General features: G+C 41.1%; 1 protein-coding gene across 2 annotated transcripts in view; it reads left to right on the top strand.

The window, feature by feature from the left end:
* The window catches only part of AATF (apoptosis antagonizing transcription factor), a 252,007-nt gene that overhangs the window by 58,187 nt on the left and 174,805 nt on the right, over positions 1-19,015 (top strand). For both annotated transcript variants that reach the window (XM_082244714.1, XM_082244715.1), the window contains exon 4: positions 2,368-2,505. In XM_082244714.1, coding sequence (XP_082100840.1) covers positions 2,368-2,505 — 138 coding nt within the window. The remainder of the gene's footprint in view (positions 1-2,367; positions 2,506-19,015) is intronic.

The raw sequence follows: 19,015 nt of genomic DNA, 5'->3' as shown, positions 1-19,015 counted from the left end.
TTATAGTGGGACTGCTATAGTGCCGTGGCCAATCTGACACTAACACTGGCTGGGGGGTACACTAACTGACACTGACATCAATACAATACATTAATACACTAATATAGTGATCAGTGCTATTACTATACACTGTCACTGTACTAATGACACTGGCTGGGAAGAGGTTAAAGTATAACTAAAGGCAAAACTTTTTTTTTTTTTTCTTTTTTAACCCTCCCTTGCTTTATTTAAAATTGTAAAAAAAAAAAAGTTTTGCCTGTAGTTCTACTTTAACATCTTGGGGCGATATAAGAGTTAACTGTGTGCCTAACAAGTGTAATGTGTGTAATATGTGGTGTTTTTACTAAGCAAGCTTGTTGGTTTTTTTAACCTCTGCTTTGTAGGGAATAAAAAAAAAAAAAGCAAGATTGCCTGTCTGTGTAGAGAGCTCTGTGGTGTTTACCAACACAGGGCTCTCTTCTGTGATTTGCTGTTCCGATTAGCAGGTCCTGGCCATCAATTCTTAAACCCAGGACCTGCTGATCAGCTTGCGCTGTAACGAATCATAAGGCCTCTTTCACACGGTCCGCCTCCGTAGGCGGATCCGTGTTGCTCAGCGGGGATCGATCCGCGATCCCTGCTGAGCCGGCGGATGACAGCTCCGTCTCCGCTTGCAGAGCGGAGAGGGAGGTATCACAGACCCCGCTGCCCTCTATGGGGGATCGGATGAGAGCGGACCGCCTGTCCACTCTCATCCGATCACTGAACGGATGGAAAAATAGGGTTTCCATCCGTCCAGATTTCACGGACAGGATCGGACACGGATGGCAGCGGGTGTCAGCGGAGGTGTCTCCGCTGACATCCGCTGCCCCATAGAGCTGCATGGAGGGATCCGATCAGATCCGCCTAAAAAAACTGACAGGCGGATCTGATCGGATCGGCCGTGTGAAAGGGCCCTAACACTGCTGGGGCGGTGGGCGCACACTCGCGTGCCCCCCTACCTGGAAGCGCGGATCACGTATCAATCTCATGTTTTAATAATTTCTCTTTAATGATCATCTATGATCTAATCATGTATCCAGAACAATGTATTTTTAAGCTACAAGTCCTGGGACAATGATCCGATCATGTTGGTGTTTGTATGGCAGATGGTGCCTCCTGATAGTCAGATCTGAAGTCTGAGGAATAAGAAATGAGAAAAGATGTGTGCCCTCCACCAAGATTTACATGAAGGTGACTGGGGTGTCTGACCACCTCGTTTGGTGTTGACTGGAGAGTTCTACAAGTTCCTGGTGTGTAGGATCAGAGTGCGGGCTTTTCTGAGCAAGATCCGGGCAGTGTCAGTGCCCATGTCTCCGCCTTCTCCTTCCACTGCCTTTCACGATCTGTTTACCGGCTCTCCACCTTCCACTATTATAACTGGGCCACGATGACTCCACACTAAGTGCTGCATAATGGTGACTCACCACCAGCAGCAGCCGGCTTCGGTGCTTAGTACACTGTACACACCGTTCATTGTTTCCCCACAGCACTGTACACACCGCTTGTATTACTGGGGGACCAAGAGCGTAGCAGCGCCCCCTGGTGTCCGGAACATCATTTAGTACTTCCCTGCAGCAGGGCTAAATGAAGAAAGAAACCATCTACCCACCCACTACATGTCCCGGGTGTTGGGCGATATCATTTGCGCATCCCTGAGATCCCTGTGAGGTAAAACGTTTGCTAGATTCATATACCTCTCAGAAATTGGACACAATTTCCAGTGAAGTTCCTGGCTCTCCCCATTTCTAACTTTCAGTTTTTACCCTTCCTATTTTACCAGAAACCTTCATGTCCTGCTTGCTTTTGTAACATTTTAAAGTAAATTAATTCTGTAATGGGGAGCGTCAGACACCTCTGTCTTGTGTGGAGCATAAGAACTGAAGCAGGGATTTTAAGTGCATCGATTTTGCTGGCGGAGAGAAAAACAGATAAACGCTGCTGCTTGATACAGTTCGGATATATGCATCAAACTAAAATCATTTTTTGGGAGACCTCTCCTTTCTTGTAAATGAGCATACATCTTTCAATTAAAATTAAATTTATAGATGTGTTCCACAATATTATTTTTATTTTTTTTCAAAAAGGTATTTTTTTTTTTTTATAAATATTGTACATTTTTTTCCTGTAATATAAATGGGAAATCCAAAATAATCCAGCCTTGGAAAAAACAATTACTCCTTTTTAAAATTGATGTACTACTTTATTGCTAAAACAACGATTTGCTGTTTGCATAGGGTGGTGTTTTTTTTTATAACTGTGGAAAATAATTTTGCGTCCATTTATGTGCTGATTTAAGAAATGCAATAAATGGATTTTATAAAAATGTGTTTTGTGTTTGCTTTTTAGCCATTTGGGACCAGCTTCTGGAAGGACGAATAAAAATTCAGAAAGCACTTCTTTCAGCTAATCAGCTTCCACAACATGATACTCTTGCATTGTTCAAGGAGAGAGGGGGGTCTGAGCTGTTAACCCCACTGATGAATAGTAAGTTTATTTTTTTATCTCTTTATGTGTAGGATAGAGAAATATGCACACTGGTACAGGTCTAGCTTACCCCAGTATACGGTTTTTATATATTTTAGGATTTTTGAATGTGTTATATTACTATGCTTTCAGTTATATTTACTATATTTTCAATATCTAAACCATTTAGTTCTTTATTAACCACTTAAGCCCCGGAAGATTTTACCCCCTTCCTGACCAGGGGGGTATTTTGCGATTCGGCACTGCGTGACTTTAACGGACAATTGCACGGTCGTGCGACGCTGTACCTTAACGAATTCAACGTCCTTTTTTCCCCACAAACAGAGCTTTCTTTTGGTGGTATTTGATCACCTGTGCGATTTTTTTTTTTTTTTTTTTTTTTTTTTTTGATCATGCGCTATAAACAAAAAAAGAGTGACAATTTTGCAAAAATATTTTTCACATTTTTTGATATGAAATTCAACCCCCAAAAAAATGTAAAAATCAAAATTTTTTAACATTTTCAGCCAATTTGTTTTCTACATATGTTTGGTAAAAAAAAACCGCAAAAAGCGTATTTTGATTGGTTTGCGCAAAAGCTATCGCGTTTACTAACAAAGGGAAAGATTTTTGTCATTTTTGTTGTTTTTTTTTTAAACGCGTAATGGCGGCGATGTGCGTTTTTTTGCAGGATCGCGACATTGGGGCGGACAGATCGGACCCTTGACTGACATTTTTGACACTTTTGGGGTTACCAGTGATATTACAATAGGAATCAGTGCTATACATATGCACTGTTACTGTAAAATGACACTGGTAGTGAAGGGGTTAACTTTTTTGAGAGGGAGGGGTTATGTGTGTCCCTAGGGGCGTGGTTCTAACTGTGATTGGCTGTGGCTTGAACTGTAGGAACAGTGATCAACGGTCCTACATAGTAGAACCGTATGATTACTGTTTCTACACGGGGAGAATGACAGGCGGCTTGTTTACACTAGCGGCCTGCCTTTCTCCCTCTCCACCGACGATCGCAGAGTGACCGGCGGACATCGGGTCCGCCGGTCACATGCGCGGGGGGTGTCCGTGACCACGCGGGAGCGCGCTCGCTCCCCAGAGCCTCACAGGCTAGCGACGTACCCATACGTCACTTTGCCTGTGAGGGGCTGACCGCCGCAGTATATGTACTTGCGGCAGTCGGCAAGTGGTTAAAGGATAAGTTCGCCCTTAGTAATATGTGTACAGGCTGTAACATGTTACTAAAGCACCTGCCTACCACCCCCCATCACTGGCTCTTATTGACAGTAGTGGGAACCAATGGCTCCTGCTGCTGTATCTAAGCCAATGAGGAGCAAGAGAGCCGAGACAGCCTAGGCTCTCGTGCACATCACTGGATCAACATCAGGTTCAGATATATATTTAGGGTGGGCTTTGGTTTGAGGGGGTTTGGAGCTGCGTGCAGAAGGTTTTTTCTTACCGGATTGCATAGAATGCAGTCAGGTAAAAGAAAAGCCACCTGACTTTACAATAACTTTTAGACAAATATAAACAGAACACGAATGAATGCATTTTTTTTTGTCCATTAAGAAATAATGAAAATAATGAAATACATTTAAAATACAACTAGTGTAAGTACCTAATTTTGTCTTGACATCAACCATTGGCAGTCCTCTGTACAGCAGGGCTCAGACTGGAAGAGAGGCAGCGCTAGGTTCTTGTCATGTGTGCTACATTAAATATGAGCTTACAAGGAACAATCTGACTGGGTGAATGAGCAGGGGGAGCGAATTATCACTATTCCACTGCTGTGCATTGACTTTCTATCCACAGGCTGAGAGCAGGGAGGTGACATGTGTTGCTTTCAGTATAGAAAATGTAGCAACCTGCGTCTGGTAGGGCTCTGTAAATCCCAGGAATGGACTGGCTGAAATGTAGATCCTATGGCAGGTAGAACAGCCATGGTTATATAAGCTGTTTGGCTGGTTACAAATGTAATAATTTATTACACTTTTGAAATATATACACCCTATATTACCAAAAGTATTGGGACACCTGCCTTTACACTCGCATGAACTTTAATGGCATCCCAGTCTTAGTCCATAGGGTTAGGGTTCAATATTGAGTTGGCCCACCCTTTGCAGCTTCAACTCTTCTGGGATGGCTGTCCACAAGGTTTAGGAGTGTGTCTATGGGAATATTTGACCGTTCTTCCAGACGTTCCTCACATTTGTTAGGTAAGGCACTGATGTTGGAGAGAAGGCCTGGCTGGCAGTCTGCATTCTAATTAATTCCAAAGGGGTTGTATCGGGTTAAGGTCAGAACTCTGTGCAGGCAAGTCAAATTTCTCCACCCCAAACTCACTCATCCGTGTCTTTATGGACCTTGCTTAGAAAAAAATTTAAAACCAATGAATCATCATGATCTTGCAAACCAGTGGCATGTTAATGGGGTGAGTCCACACTGGATGCTGACTTTCTGGGGGTGCTGTGGCCGCACAACATTTTTTCTTCATGTTGCATGGTGCTGCATCACAGTACCATGCAATACAAAACAAAAACAAACGTTGGGCATCCAGAGCACCACCAAAGAGTTGGCACTCACTTCTCCCTTGGCCTTGGGTCTCCAAATTGGTCCCTGTGAAGCTCCATAGACCCTAGACCTGAACTTTAGTTGGAAACTTGAGGTCTGTGAAAGTTGAGAAATATTTGTAAAGTTAAAGGGAACACTTAAAAATGTTAATTGTGCACTATCCTTTAAAAAAAAAAAAAAAAAAAGTTAATTTTTTGCCTGGAATTCCTACAAAAAAACAAGTGCAATTCCTGGTATGTAAGATTGCTTAGGCACTCGTGTCCCTAAAGTTGTATATCTGTAGTGTGAGATCTAAGGCACTGTTAACGCGTGACTGCTAGTCTTAAGAGATTTAAAATGTAAAGTTTTGTGATTATTACTATTACACTACTATTCTTTTCTGGTGGCTTTGATATGAGGAAGCACAACCCTAACTCTACCAAGAAGGCTGCCTACTCACAAAGACATATTACAGAACAGGGTATGGTGAGTTAGTAATGAGGAAAAGATCATCCATAGGGGGTCCACGTGCAATGCTGGTGACTAACCTTTTGCCCTCTGCCTGCCTGCACAGTTTATAGAGTTTGCTTCATCTTTAAGGTTCCCGTTTTTACAAAAATGAAAATGTATAAAATATCTGGTAATATTTATTATTTGACTATAAATATAAATATATATTTTTTTTAGCCGTGACCATATTAAAGACAATACATACAAACCTAATATAACATCCTTTTCATCTAAATGATAATAAAGTCAGGCAATATAAGAGTCTTGCAGCCTATGGCACGGAAAGTTTAAAGAAGCCAGTAGTTGTCCCAGCGACTCCAGTTGTAAAATATTTTAGGTGGAGTGACTATTAGGCCCCTTTCACACGATCGGACCATTTGGGTCCATCTGTCCATTTTTCAACGGGACCTGATCAGGCCAGCCATTACCCCCTATAGGTAGCCAGATTGGCCGCTGGCATCCTATCTGACAAGATCCGCTGAAAACAGACGTATGGCGATACATTTGCCATTCGTCCAGCGGGTCGGATTGGATGAAAATGGACAGGCTGGCTGTCTGTTTTCATCTGATATCCCCATAGAGGAGAGTAGGATTCTGACAGGTCCGTCTCTGCGCAATGAGTAGAGATGGACCTGTCATCCGCCTGACAGCTTAGAGGAGATCCCCCTCTAAGCAAGTGGAGTCTGTCAAAACGGATCCGCCCTGTGTAAAAGGGGCCTTAAAGGGGTTGTAAAGGCTAAATGTTTTTTTTTCACCTTGGTGCATTCTCTGCATTAAGGTAAAAAAACCTTTTAGGTGCAGCCCCCCCTCCTCCCCCAAATACTTACCTCAGCCTGATCATGGTCCGGTGTTGCTCCCCTTCCTCATTGGACACGGTGAGAGAAGCAAAAGCCGTTAGCTCCTGCTGTAAATCAAATCCAGTGATGAGAGGGCAAGGCTGGGTTGAATTGCACCGTGTGTTAACCACTTTACGTCTAGCCACGTAGACCTATGTTGGCTGACTTTGCGTGGTTGTACCGGGGTGATGCCTCTAGCTAGAGGCATCATCCCGGTACAGTTTTGTAGAGCCAGCGGCCGGCTTTCCGGCGGTAATGACCGATGCGGCTCAGGAGCCGCTCGATCATTACCCCGGCGAGCGGGATGGGGTGCCCCTCCTCCTGCCGCCTTCTGCGGCTTTGCCAAGGGTCTCCCGTCCCACCGGGAGACCCGAGCACCCAGCCGGCATGTCCGCCGGCTGGATGGAGTCCCGATCAAAGCCGAAAGCGGCTTTGATCGGGTCTCCGATGACGTAACCCGGAGGCGGCGTCCATGACGTCACATCCGGGTTACTCTGCTGCTAAAGGCAGCAGGTTCAAAAAGTGACAGTATTCACAAATGCCCTTTTCGGCATTTTGAATACATGCAAGTGTAGTGGAGGGGTCTAGGGTCTTTTAGACCCTCAATCCCTCCATAAAGAGTACCTGTCACTGCATATTGCTGTCACAAGGGATGTTTACATTGCTTGTGACAGCAATAAAAGTGATCAGATTTTTTTTTTTTTTAAAAAAACCTGTGTTAAAATTAAAAAAAAAATAAAATAAATAGAAAAAAAAAATTAGCCGCCACCAGTCGCCGTTAGCTCACACACGAAAGAAAACATATATGGAAGTCGCGCCGCAAATTAAATTGATGTTCAAACCACACATGTGAGATATTGCCGCGATTGCCAGAGCATGAGCAATAATTAAAAAAAAAGAACTACACTCTAACTCTAAACTGTTAACCATTAAAAATTTAAAGCGTCGCCTATGGAGATTTTTATTGACCGTAGTTTGTCGCCATTCCGCGGGTGTGCGCAATTTTAAACTGTAACATTTTGGGTATCTATTTACTCGACGTGACATCAGCTTTCACAATATACAAAAAAATGGGCTAACTTTACTGTTTAGTTTTTTAAATGCAGTGAAATGTGATTTTTCGTAATTTTTCCAAAAAATGGCTTTTGAAAGACCGCTGCGCAAATACCGCGTGACAAAAAATATTGCAATGACCGCCATTTTATTCTCCAGAGTCTTTGCTAAAAAAATGATATATATATATTTATATATATATATATATATATATATATATATATATAATAATGTTTGGGGGTTCTAAGTAGTTTTTTAGCAAAAAATACTGATTTTAACTTGTAAACAAAAAGTGTCAAAAATAGGCCTGGTCGTAAAGTGGTTAATAGACTCACACAGTGTGACTCTGGATCAAGCCCACATAAGTACTCCCCCTTGCAAGCGGCTTGCTTGGGGAGTGCTAGAAGGCAGGAGGAGCCAGGAGTGATGGTGGGGGACCCCAGAAGAGTAGGTTTAGGACTGCTCTGTAAAAAACCATTGCATAGGGCAGGTACGTATAACATGTTTTTATTGAAAATAAAATTCTTTATATTCACTTTAAGGTACTCTTGAGTTTCAGCCTTCATTGGGTACGAACAACCAATTTAATTGCCACAGTGTGTTGTTTGTACAAATGTAATTTATAGAAGTGCTGTCGCTCATTCATGCAAGGCATGTTTTTTAATGGTGGTTCTCATATTTTAAACCAAATGGAAATGAAGGTGGTTATAGAGACATTCCATGACCTTATAAAAGTTTAAAGCCAAATTAAGTGTTGCCTTTTTACTAGTCCTGCTATTTTGTTTCCTTTGTCTTTTTTTTCATATTTCAATTAATAATTGACTTTAGTGTTTTTTAACAACTGCCTTCAGAGATAAGCCTTGTTTTCTAGACCTCCAGATAAAAACAAAATGATTTACCTAGTTAGATTTTCAAAGCGATATGCGAATACTAGTCCACAGGAGCTATTTTTCTTAAACATGGATCCATATTTCAAAACAAAGTGTTTTACACTTTTATAAAGTGCCTTAATAGCTTAACAGGTATCTATGTGTATATACCTATATGTGTGTGATGCTAATACAGTTTAAAGTAAAAGATGGATTGGTACAGGCCCAGCATCACTGCTAAACCGGTAACTTCTATTTATTAGGAAAGTAACTATGACAGGACACTTTAAATTAACCTCAATTAGCATATAAGCTAAAATGGAGAAGGCACATGCTGAGTCCATGCTGCTTTGAGTAATGAAAATGTGTATCTACTAATAACTACAAGTCAGTAGTTCATATATATGTATTACTGGTTTTGTCCTGTAGTGCAAATATAATATACACACACACACACACACACACACACACACACACACACACGTGCAGTTATGTGGAAAAGTAAGTACACCCATATGAAAAGTGTTGATTTTTTTTAAACATATTTGGACAGGCGAACATTATATCTTGTTTATGTTAGCACCCACACAAGCAAAGGAGATTTACTTAGAAGAAATGACATATAAAATATGACATGGTGTATTCCTCTTTATGATCTAAATGACTGAAAATGCAGATTTGTCATGTGAAAAGTAAGTACACACCTACATTTTACCACCATTTCAAGTCCATGAAATGTAATTTGTTGTTTATAATTGGGTGTCAGCTATACATTCTGCATCTTTAATGAGAATGTGAGGTCATCTGTCCAAAAGCTGAAACTGAACCAAAAATCAGTCTTTCAACTTAATGATCTGAACTTCACTAGGAAATCTACCAAGACATATCTCAAAAAGAAATAGAAGATAATGGGCTAAGCTAACCATACCCTTATTTGAATTTCATTGAAATGTGGAGAGATTTGCAACGGGAAGTTCATGCAAGGAAGCCCACAAACATCTTGCAGCTGAGGAAATTTAGCTTTAAGTAGTCAAAAATTTGAGTTGCATATATTGATGGGCAGTTATGCAAAATGCCTACGAGAAGTCCTAATTGCTAAATGGAGCAATACCATTTTCTGATGCCAAGGGTATACTTACGTTTACCACAGTGCACTATAGCATCTATTGTTATTCATATAAATGGCTGAAAGGGCGACTCTTTTCATGTGTTTTCATTCTAAACCATGCCGAACCATATGACCTCAACATGGTTAGGTGCTTTTGGGAAGGGGGCTCCCCCACCCCCCTCCAAAGTACCTTGTCCCCATGTTGATGAGGGCAAGGGTAGAGCTGCATGATTCTGAATCACAATTTTTTTTGCATAGAATAAAGATCACGATTCTCAGCGTAACATCATCTTTTACAAAAAATTGGGCTAACTTTACGGTTGTTTTTTTTTAATTTATTAAAGTGTATTTTTTCCCAAAAAATTACGTTTGAAAGACTTCTACGCAAATACAGTGTGACATAAAAGATTTTAATGATCGCCATTTTATTCTCTAGGATCTCTGCTAAAAAAAAATATATATATATAATATATATACACTGTATAATGTTTGGGGGTTCTAAGTAACTTTCTAGCAAAATATACTGATTTTAACTTGTAAGCGACAAGTGTCAGAAAAAAGGCTTAGTCTTTAAAGAAGAGTTCTGCTCCCCAGGAAAAAAAATAAGTTAGCAGCTACAAATACTGTAGCTGCTTACTTTTAAATATTAGGACTTACCTGTCCAGTGTTCCCACGATGTCAGCACCCGAAGTCGATTTTCATATCGCCTCTCGGGTGCTGCTGCTCCCGCCATTCATGGTAAGAGAACCCGGCAGTGAAGCCTTTGAGCTTCACAGCAGGCTCCCTACTGCACATGCGCGAAGCGCGCTGCACTTTCTAATTGGCTCGGTGGGGGAGGAAGAAGGAGGGGGAGCCGAACCTCCAAGGGACAGCACCTGCGGCGCTGTCTCCCAGAATTAGGGAAGGGTACCCCCCCCCCCCCTGAAAGATGCCACTTTTGGGTGGAACTCCGCTTTAAGAGGTTAAACTGCCCTCAGTGCCGGTTCACATATGTGCGGCTGCGGCGATCGCATGTAATTCGGAGCGCACTGCTCCTTCATTACATGCGATCTCCTGTGCGGAATGCGAATTCAGCCATACACTTTGTATTGCTGAATTCGCACTGTATCCGCACCAAAGACGCACAAGACCCTTTTTTTCAGCCGCATCAGAATCGGATCGCACAGTGGTTCACACTTGTGCGATCCGATCCTGTGCGTACTGTCAGATCGCACTGCAATATGCGATCAAACTGGGGGTGTCGTTAACATTTAATTGACACCCCCTGCATATCGCATATGGCAGTGTGAACTGCCTCTTGTGCGGATGCGATGCGGGAACAGGCTGCAAATTCGCAGCCTTCCCGCATCGCACAAGTGTTAACCCGGCCCTTACAGACGGAAGTTCATTCCTTTGATCTAAAAGAACAAAATGATTCATTTTAAAGCATTGTGTTTATAGTTATCTAGCAGCCTTACCAATGTTGATAAACATTTGCCGAAGGCGCTTTTTTTTTTTTTTGACAGCTGTGATTGAGCAGAGAACAGCTCTGTAAGAATCGAGGACATGCCATTTTAAGATTGTGAGGGGGGGGGGGTGTATCGAAATTGCCATTTTTTAAAAACTATTAATTGTGCAGCTCTAGACAAGGGCCTCTTTTCCACAACCATGGCCCAGTGATTGTAGTGGGAGGGGGAAGGTGACTTGGCAGAATCTGGAAGCCCCCTTTAACAAGTATCCTCAGATCCCACCCCTCTACATGAATTTACCCAAACAATTTCAAAAGTAAATAGAAACACAAAGGATACTCCCTGCATGTAGCAAAGTCTGAACACAACAGACATCAACAGTATTTTTTTTTTTAGAACCGTAAATACAAAATGGCACAACCCCCTTTAGTACATTTCACAGCCCCCTTTAGTACATTTCACAGCCCCCTTTAGTACATTTCACAGCCCCCTTTAGTACATTCCACAGCCCCCCCTGCACATTAAACAGTCCCATTTACATAACACAGCCCCCCATTTACATAACACAGCCCGCCATTTACATAACACAGCCCGCCATTTACATAACACAGCCCGCCATTTACATAACACAGCCCGCCATTTACATAACACAGCCCGCCATTTACATAACACAGCCCGCCATTTACATAACACAGCCCCCATTTACATAACACAGCCCCCCATTTACATAACACAGCCCCCCATTTACATTATATAGCCCTCCATTTACATTATACAGCCCCCTTTTACATTATACAGCCCATCATTTACATAACACAAGCCCTATTTACATCAGACAACCCCTCATTTATATATCACAGCCCTTCCTTTACATAACGCACCTCCAAATTTATATTATACAGCCCCTGTTTACATTAAACAGACAATTTACATTAGGTAGCCCCCCCTGCACTCCCAGAACAGCCCTGCCAGTGCACCCTATAGTTAAAATAAATCAGTGTCAGTGCCCCTGTTTCACAGATCCCTTCCTACAGTGTGTAAAGGTTAATGTAAACCGATGCCTCTACCTTATTATCTCCGATCTTTCTTTGCCATCACATTCACGTGTTCTCCGGTTGGGAGGAGGGAGAGGAGGAGAACGGCCGGCCAGAGGGCACGTGACTGTGACGGCGATGAGAGATCGGAGATAATAAGCTAGAGGCATCAGTTTACAATAACCCTTACACACTGTAGGAAGGGATCCGTGAAACAGAGGCACTGCCCTGGGAGAGGCGAGGGGAGCCGGGATAACGTCATCCATGCAATCGATGCGGCTGTTCTCAGGATCGAATCGGAATAGTTCAAGGCTGCATCGTGATGCATCATTGCTACGATTTATTTCAACACCTCTAATCTCCACTATGGGGCCCAGCACAAAAATGAAACCTGTCATAGGTACTAACGCTTCACCAGTCTATCTAAAAAAAAAACTTGGATGGAGTTCTACAAGTTGATATTTGCTGCTTTTACATTCAGGTGAAAATGTTTTCTTTAAATGAGCAATATGAGAAAAACACACTATTCAATTTTGAAAAAATTGGATAGTTTGCCTTCTTTCGAAATGATTAACAGACCCCCAAACAACTTTAATAAGATGACCTTTGCATTAACTTACGCTATTATGTGTTTAATTGGATACATTGCAAGTTTTGCTAAGCACAATTTAATTTACTTGTCAAGAAAAACATGACTATAGGTTAACCAAAAACACAGTGCTTGACATTTTAAGCTGTTAAATAATTAAAATGTTCAATACATACACATTTTAATAAACTACACCTTGTGGTCAAGGCTCTCTGTCTCGAAAAAATAAAGTTCCACTTATATCTTTTTTGGTTACAATGATATCTAACCGGTTTCCAAGCGTGAATGCCATCTTCCTTAGGCTGAAATTGTTTAAGACCTTCTCCTCCATCTATGGTGTGGTTGGGCATTGAGAGCTTGATTCGTATCCAATTTCATTAGATAGCAATATACTAAATCCTCCTCTCTTTTACAGCCAACGAAGCTGCCATTTTGGTCATATCTTCACTGGCCTTTTGAGAGCACAACCGAGTTAAAGCAATTGGGCTTAGTTCGGCTTTATTCCAAGAATTGGCATAGTTTCACACCACTGACAAAAGCAGTTTCTAAAAACAGACCCATTAGGTGGATGCTATGGAAAATAACCCAAGAAAAATAATGTAAAATATTGTAGCTTTTAAATCTTGACAACATTCAATTTCTTTTTTCAAGCAAAGTACGTTTACTGTCTACAAGTACAGGGGAAGACTTATTGATCCTGCCTGTTGTAACATCCTGTTTATTAAACATGAAATTCTAAACAATATTATGAGACCACCGCCTCTTCTAAGAGGAAGTAGTTTGTAGTCTGTAATCAATAGAGAATCTTGGGTGACAATGCGGCTCATCCATAGAATACAGTATAGTATACGCTCTTGACAGGAAGTGTGATGGGGGAATTTCATATTTCCTTAATAAAGTTGTCTCACAATATCTAAGAGATCCTCCAAAGCCTGGTTGCCTTAGCTGACTTCATACCAAAGGAATGTCATTACAACTGACCAAGTCCTAAAAGGTCATGTTGCTTTTAAGGGGTTAGTTGTTTACCTACACACAAGTCCTGTATATAACACCGCTAATTCTTGGAATAATCCGTCTCGTATCAGGGTTGCTTAAATGCATGTGCTTGATTATGATAAACTGTGCCACGCCACTAAAGCAGGCTGGACTCCATGGTTAAAAGGCATCTTTAGTTTATTATTCTTGTTGTATTTTGTAATATAATTACATTTGTTATCTGTATCTGTCATTATCTAATTAAATGTTATACCTACAAGTGTTTGTGTGATCTCTCTTTGCACACCTTGAATAAAACCCCAAAAACGTAAACCATCATGTAACCTTGATAAAAGAAAGAATGGTACTGGCAGCATTACCAGGTGAAAATAAAAGATAGAGAAATCCAGGAAAAAAAAAAATGAATGCGACCACCATGTCTAAGCGATTGGCAAGCTCCAACAATATTTGATTATTAAATTCTTCGGAAAAAAATATTGCATCTCTTCTAAAATGTATATTGATTAGAGAAAAACTAACATGTAGTAAGTGATTTGAGCCCATAAATGTGGCATTTCTTTAAAGGCACAACTCTCTCTCTTTTTTTTTTCTTTAACATTAGTCGTGACTTTACAAGATTTGGCTGTCCTAGGATTCTCGAGATCCCAAGTTCAGCTTGATGATTTACTGCAAAATTGCTCCTAAATTGAAGTAGAAAATATTTTGCAGACCTGGCAGCTTTCAAACCTTGCACCCATTTGTCACCCAGCATTTCCCTTTGTGTATGGAACAAGAATTAATTAGGCTGCTCGGCAGGAAAACTTTATGGCAATAATTTATATAGGAAAAATCTCTATTAAAGAGACAGCCTTTCTTTGTTTGCAACTTTTACTATTTCAACAGTAAAGCATTGTTGTGTATATACAGAGGGATGCAATTGTAGGTAAAGATGTAAAACCAAAAATAAATAAAGATAGAGAAACTGGGAGGCCTTTTTTATGTTCAGTGAACATGCATTTGCCATGTAATTTTGTGTGCATTGTGTGAAAAAAATCATTACCCTCTGGGTGATCTATGTACATTGCAAGGATTAGAACAACCTTTGTTGCAGATTCCTACCTTTTGTTATTCTTAAGAAATCCCTGTTTGTTCCTCTCTGCCTCTGTGCTGAGTGGGTCTAATGGGAGTGGTTTTTATAATTATCTGTTAGCTGTGCAGCTGCAGGTCAGTAATGAGGAAAGCTACTGGGCCTGCATCCCTTTAGACATGTTCTATTGGGAGTATATCACCAAAGATGACCTTTTTGTTGCAGGAGATGCCAGAAATCTGACTTGCATCTTAGGCAGTCTTCTGGGAAAAGTGGTGAGCCAATAACACAAGCAACAAATGTTTCTGGGGTGTGGTCAGTACACATTCTGTGTACAGAACACCTCCAGGTAGCCATATTGCATTGCATTTTCAGCAAATTAAAACAGCTGCAGATTTAAAAGGAATGGTAACAGTCAATTACAATATGACTTGTGTCGCAATTGTTATATTATTTTTTCTTTATTTGCTATTTTTTTTCGCCCACAGAAGTTGAGTTACCCTTTAAGTGTTTCTGATGGCAGCCTATGCATGTTTATCTATTGTTTTTTCAGGCAATGCACTTGCTTTATTGCTTTTTTCAGCAGCATAGCCTTCGCATTCTCATTTGATGGCACTAATGTTGGGAAACAAGATCAAACAGCCAAATCTTTGTGTGCTGTGTACTTAAAGCTAAAGTTCAAGCATTCCCAAAATTATTAAAATTCCCCCTTCCCAGCTAATAAAAGATGTAATGCAGAGTCACATGACAGCCAGCATGGCAGTCTGATTTCTTTTTGCAGTGGAATATGAGCAGGCACTCCTATGTCATTGGGTACAATGCGGCACTAATGACTGTTGGATTGCATTGTACGTAATGACGTCTGGTATAGAGGGAGCAACAAGATCAAGACTAGCAGGAGTAGCATCTTTAGTGGGCAGTTGTTGCTAACAGAACTGGTGGGTGGGAAGACCATGGGATCCTGAATTAAAGGCAAAACATTTTATTTTTTTAGTATTGGATAGAGTGGTGATGGAATAGAACACCAATTAGGTTTGTATTGCTGTCTGTGCCCCCGTTAGGGGAATTCACCTCTCTCTGTTTGTCCCGTTTACCATTCTCATTGAAAGTGAAATAAAAAAAAGGAAACCCCAAATTGTGGGTTTTCTTCAGAAAAGTAAGAAAAATCTTCCTATGGGGACACTGATTTTGGTGACCTTGGAGGCCCCAAGGGATTACGTTAATTTCCAGGGATTTCCTCTCACTTTTTTTGTTTTAGCAATGGGTCAGGAAGTAAAGGTAAATCTCCCCAAACGGATACAGATGGCAAAATAAATCTGACTGGTTTCAATCTCTCCTTACTCTATCCAAAAAAAAAATGGTTTTGACTATAGTTCTGCTTTACCACTAGCTGCCCAAGCCAATTCTGACACTTCTCGAGTAAATAGATACCCAGCATGGCAGTGACAGGTTCTATTTACTGAGACCCCAGATCTCTCCTTGAATCTCAATAGCATCTGATCAAACCAAGTTCGGTTTCATCAGATGCTTTAACAAGCCTGTAATGGCTTGCTAACATCAATACGAAAGTGACAAAATCCTCATTGCTTCAAAGGCTATATAGGTTTACATTAAAGAGCATTGCTGGCTCAAAAAAGGATACAGAGGTCATGACTGCAGCTGAAGGCATGTCCACGATATATAACCACTGAAACCATAGGACGTACGACTATTTCCTAAGGGCAACAAGTGGTTAAAGTAGGTACAGTATTGCACTGTTTAAAAAAAAAAAAAAAAAAATCCTTTGAGATGGTGAGGGTAATGCATTATTCTTGTTACTGGAGTTAGGCTTTATCTTTTTATTTACCATAAAGGTAAAATAGTAAATTTTACAGTAATCTAGATTTTTTTCAGGTTATCTTTAGATTTACTAACACTGGAAATGCTGTTAATCAGGGCTGAACAATTTCTGGTCGCCAGGTCACCATGGTGACTGCAAAGCGCTCTCTGGTGACTGGGTCCTTGATGGCTATTAAATAAGAAGAAACAACTGCGCTAATCCACCAAAAGTATGTGAGCAGCGACTTCAAGTGTGACTAACACCCCAAAAGCAAATAATAATAAAAAAGTTGCGCTAAAGATGATTTAAACAATATTCAAATTGTATCAAACTTTGGATAAATTGTCCATATAGTCCATACAAGGTGACTTGTAAAATGTAAAAAATGATCAAAACAATATCAACTTTTGAACACGTTGTCCATATAGTCCATAGAATCAACTGTTAAATGTGACTTGTGAATAGCCTTATGAATGAGATGCTTACCAGAAACCAAATAAACACATGCGAAATGAGAACACAACTCCTGACGTTTTCACCAAGGACAATCCACAGGTGATCTCGTGGTCCAGACCAATCCCTCTCGATGATGGGGTTATATGCGGGATAAAAGTGAAAACGCCATAGCGTAAAACCAAAAACCTCCACCGACAAATCCAATAAATACTCCTTACCAAAAGTAAAAATCAAAAAAACGTGAATATGTTGTGATGTGAACAAACCCTCCACCAACAGGACTGCAGCTTACCGGATAGTTATATCCAAAATGCCCATAGGGAATGCCAAGATCACACACATGCTGTAATTAATAACACCATATGCCCTAAACGACCTTACCAGATGACAATAGGTGACAAGCGGATGGTAATAACTGGCGTATGCCGGGATGCGGGACCCTTAAGGCTGCGGTCGCTCAGGATACGGTGTATGTTCAAACATGATAATAAAAGAGGGGGCGCAGATAGCGTAAAATCCCACAATTTATTAAAAACAAGAAAAGAGTCACACTTGCAGTGTACACGAAGAATAACAGCAAGGGAGAGGATAGCAGCCGCCGGCCGGACGGCTCCGCTCGCCCGTACTCCTAGACGCTATGGAGGTGACGTCAGCATGCTGACGTCACCTCCATAGTGTCTAGGAGTACGGGCGCGTGCTGACCTCACCTCCATAGCGTCTAGGAGTACAGGCTGCTATCCTCTCCCTTGCTGTTATTCTTCGTGTACACTGCAAGTGTGACTCTTTTCTTGTTTTTAATTGTGGGATTTTACGCTGCTATCTGAGGGCATTTTGGATATAACTATCCGGTAAGCTGCAGTCCTGTTGGTGGAGGGTTTGTTCACATCACAACATATTCACGTTTATTTGATTTTTACTTTTGGTAAGGAGTATTTATTGGATTTGTCGGTGGAGGTTTTTAATTTTTTCACCTTTCTTTTCCAAACAATTTTTGGCACTGCAGTGATTCATATTTTGAGATAGTGCTATCCTTGATAGCTATTGCCATCTTGCCCCTTCTGATCCATCCCCTGTCCTAACAATACTTTACCTCTAGGCCCAGATACTACTATAAAATTGCTCCTCCCTTCTCCCATTTCCTGCCTTACTCTTTCTGATTTGCCTGCTCTGTCAACGATTGTTTAATTCCCTGTTACAACATTCTTTTCCCTCCATATGTGGTCACTACTGTCTGTTGTCTATGCTGTCTTTCTTCACCGATTCTGGTTTCTGTGTCACTCACACTGCCGTGCCTCCCTCCTGTCACTTATTGAGCAACAGTACCACCAGTCTTCTCTCCCATCTTCTGGAATTCTGTTGCTTCCTGCTCCTCCATCTTGGACTTTTTTAAATTTGGCATGTACTCTTATAAAATTTAGATATCTATGGCAGGACAATTCCCGGTTGCCGTGGCTATTAAAAAAATAATTGGTAACAGAGCATGCCTCCCCCCTCTCCCTGCAGCTTGCTCTGTGGCACAGTCCGCAGATTGTTGGCACAATCCTCTAGACTGTCAGTGCAGTGTATCGGTGAAGAGGGAAAGCAGGTTGTCCTTGGCTGCCCATGGGATGGAAGGAGAAGCGACTGCAGCCAGTGTTGGCCACCCTACTCTTCCTGCCCATATGGTGGACAAAAATACTTGTGAATATTTTGCGTTTACCATCTGCAGCCAGCAGGGGAGACTTGCTCAATGCCATGATGTTTTTCGCTAATTTGACTTACTGTTAGATTGTGAATAGCACATGTTCGCTTCTGTTCAGGTTTATTCTCAGTACAGATGCAGCTAACTCAACCAGAAGAGAAGAAACCTACCTTCTCCCTTTTGACAGATCGGCAAGGGTTTAAAAAAATTAAATAAAAATAACCATAAGCTATTATAGTTTCCCTTTTAAATTGCCTCACTGTACATAGTTTTCTTAAGCAAATTGCTTTTTTTGAGTCTTTCTACAAAGTTTCTTCCTGCCAGTAACCGGACTTCCTGTTGCAGACAGTGCTAAGCCCTTATTTTACAGTAGCGTTGTAAGCCTGCTGTCTGATCTTCTTCAATTGGCTGCCTAATGGGCCATACACACCATACAATTGTCTTCAGATTTTTTCCTTTAGATTTACCAAAACCATATTATATGAGGTCAAACCTCAACACTTT

This window comes from Pelophylax lessonae (genome assembly GCF_965119305.1).
Source record: "Pelophylax lessonae genome assembly, chromosome: 2".
NCBI lineage: Eukaryota > Metazoa > Chordata > Amphibia > Anura > Ranidae > Pelophylax > Pelophylax lessonae.
Note: the sequence above shows the minus strand (reverse complement) of the source record. Positions and strands in the feature narration are given on the sequence as shown.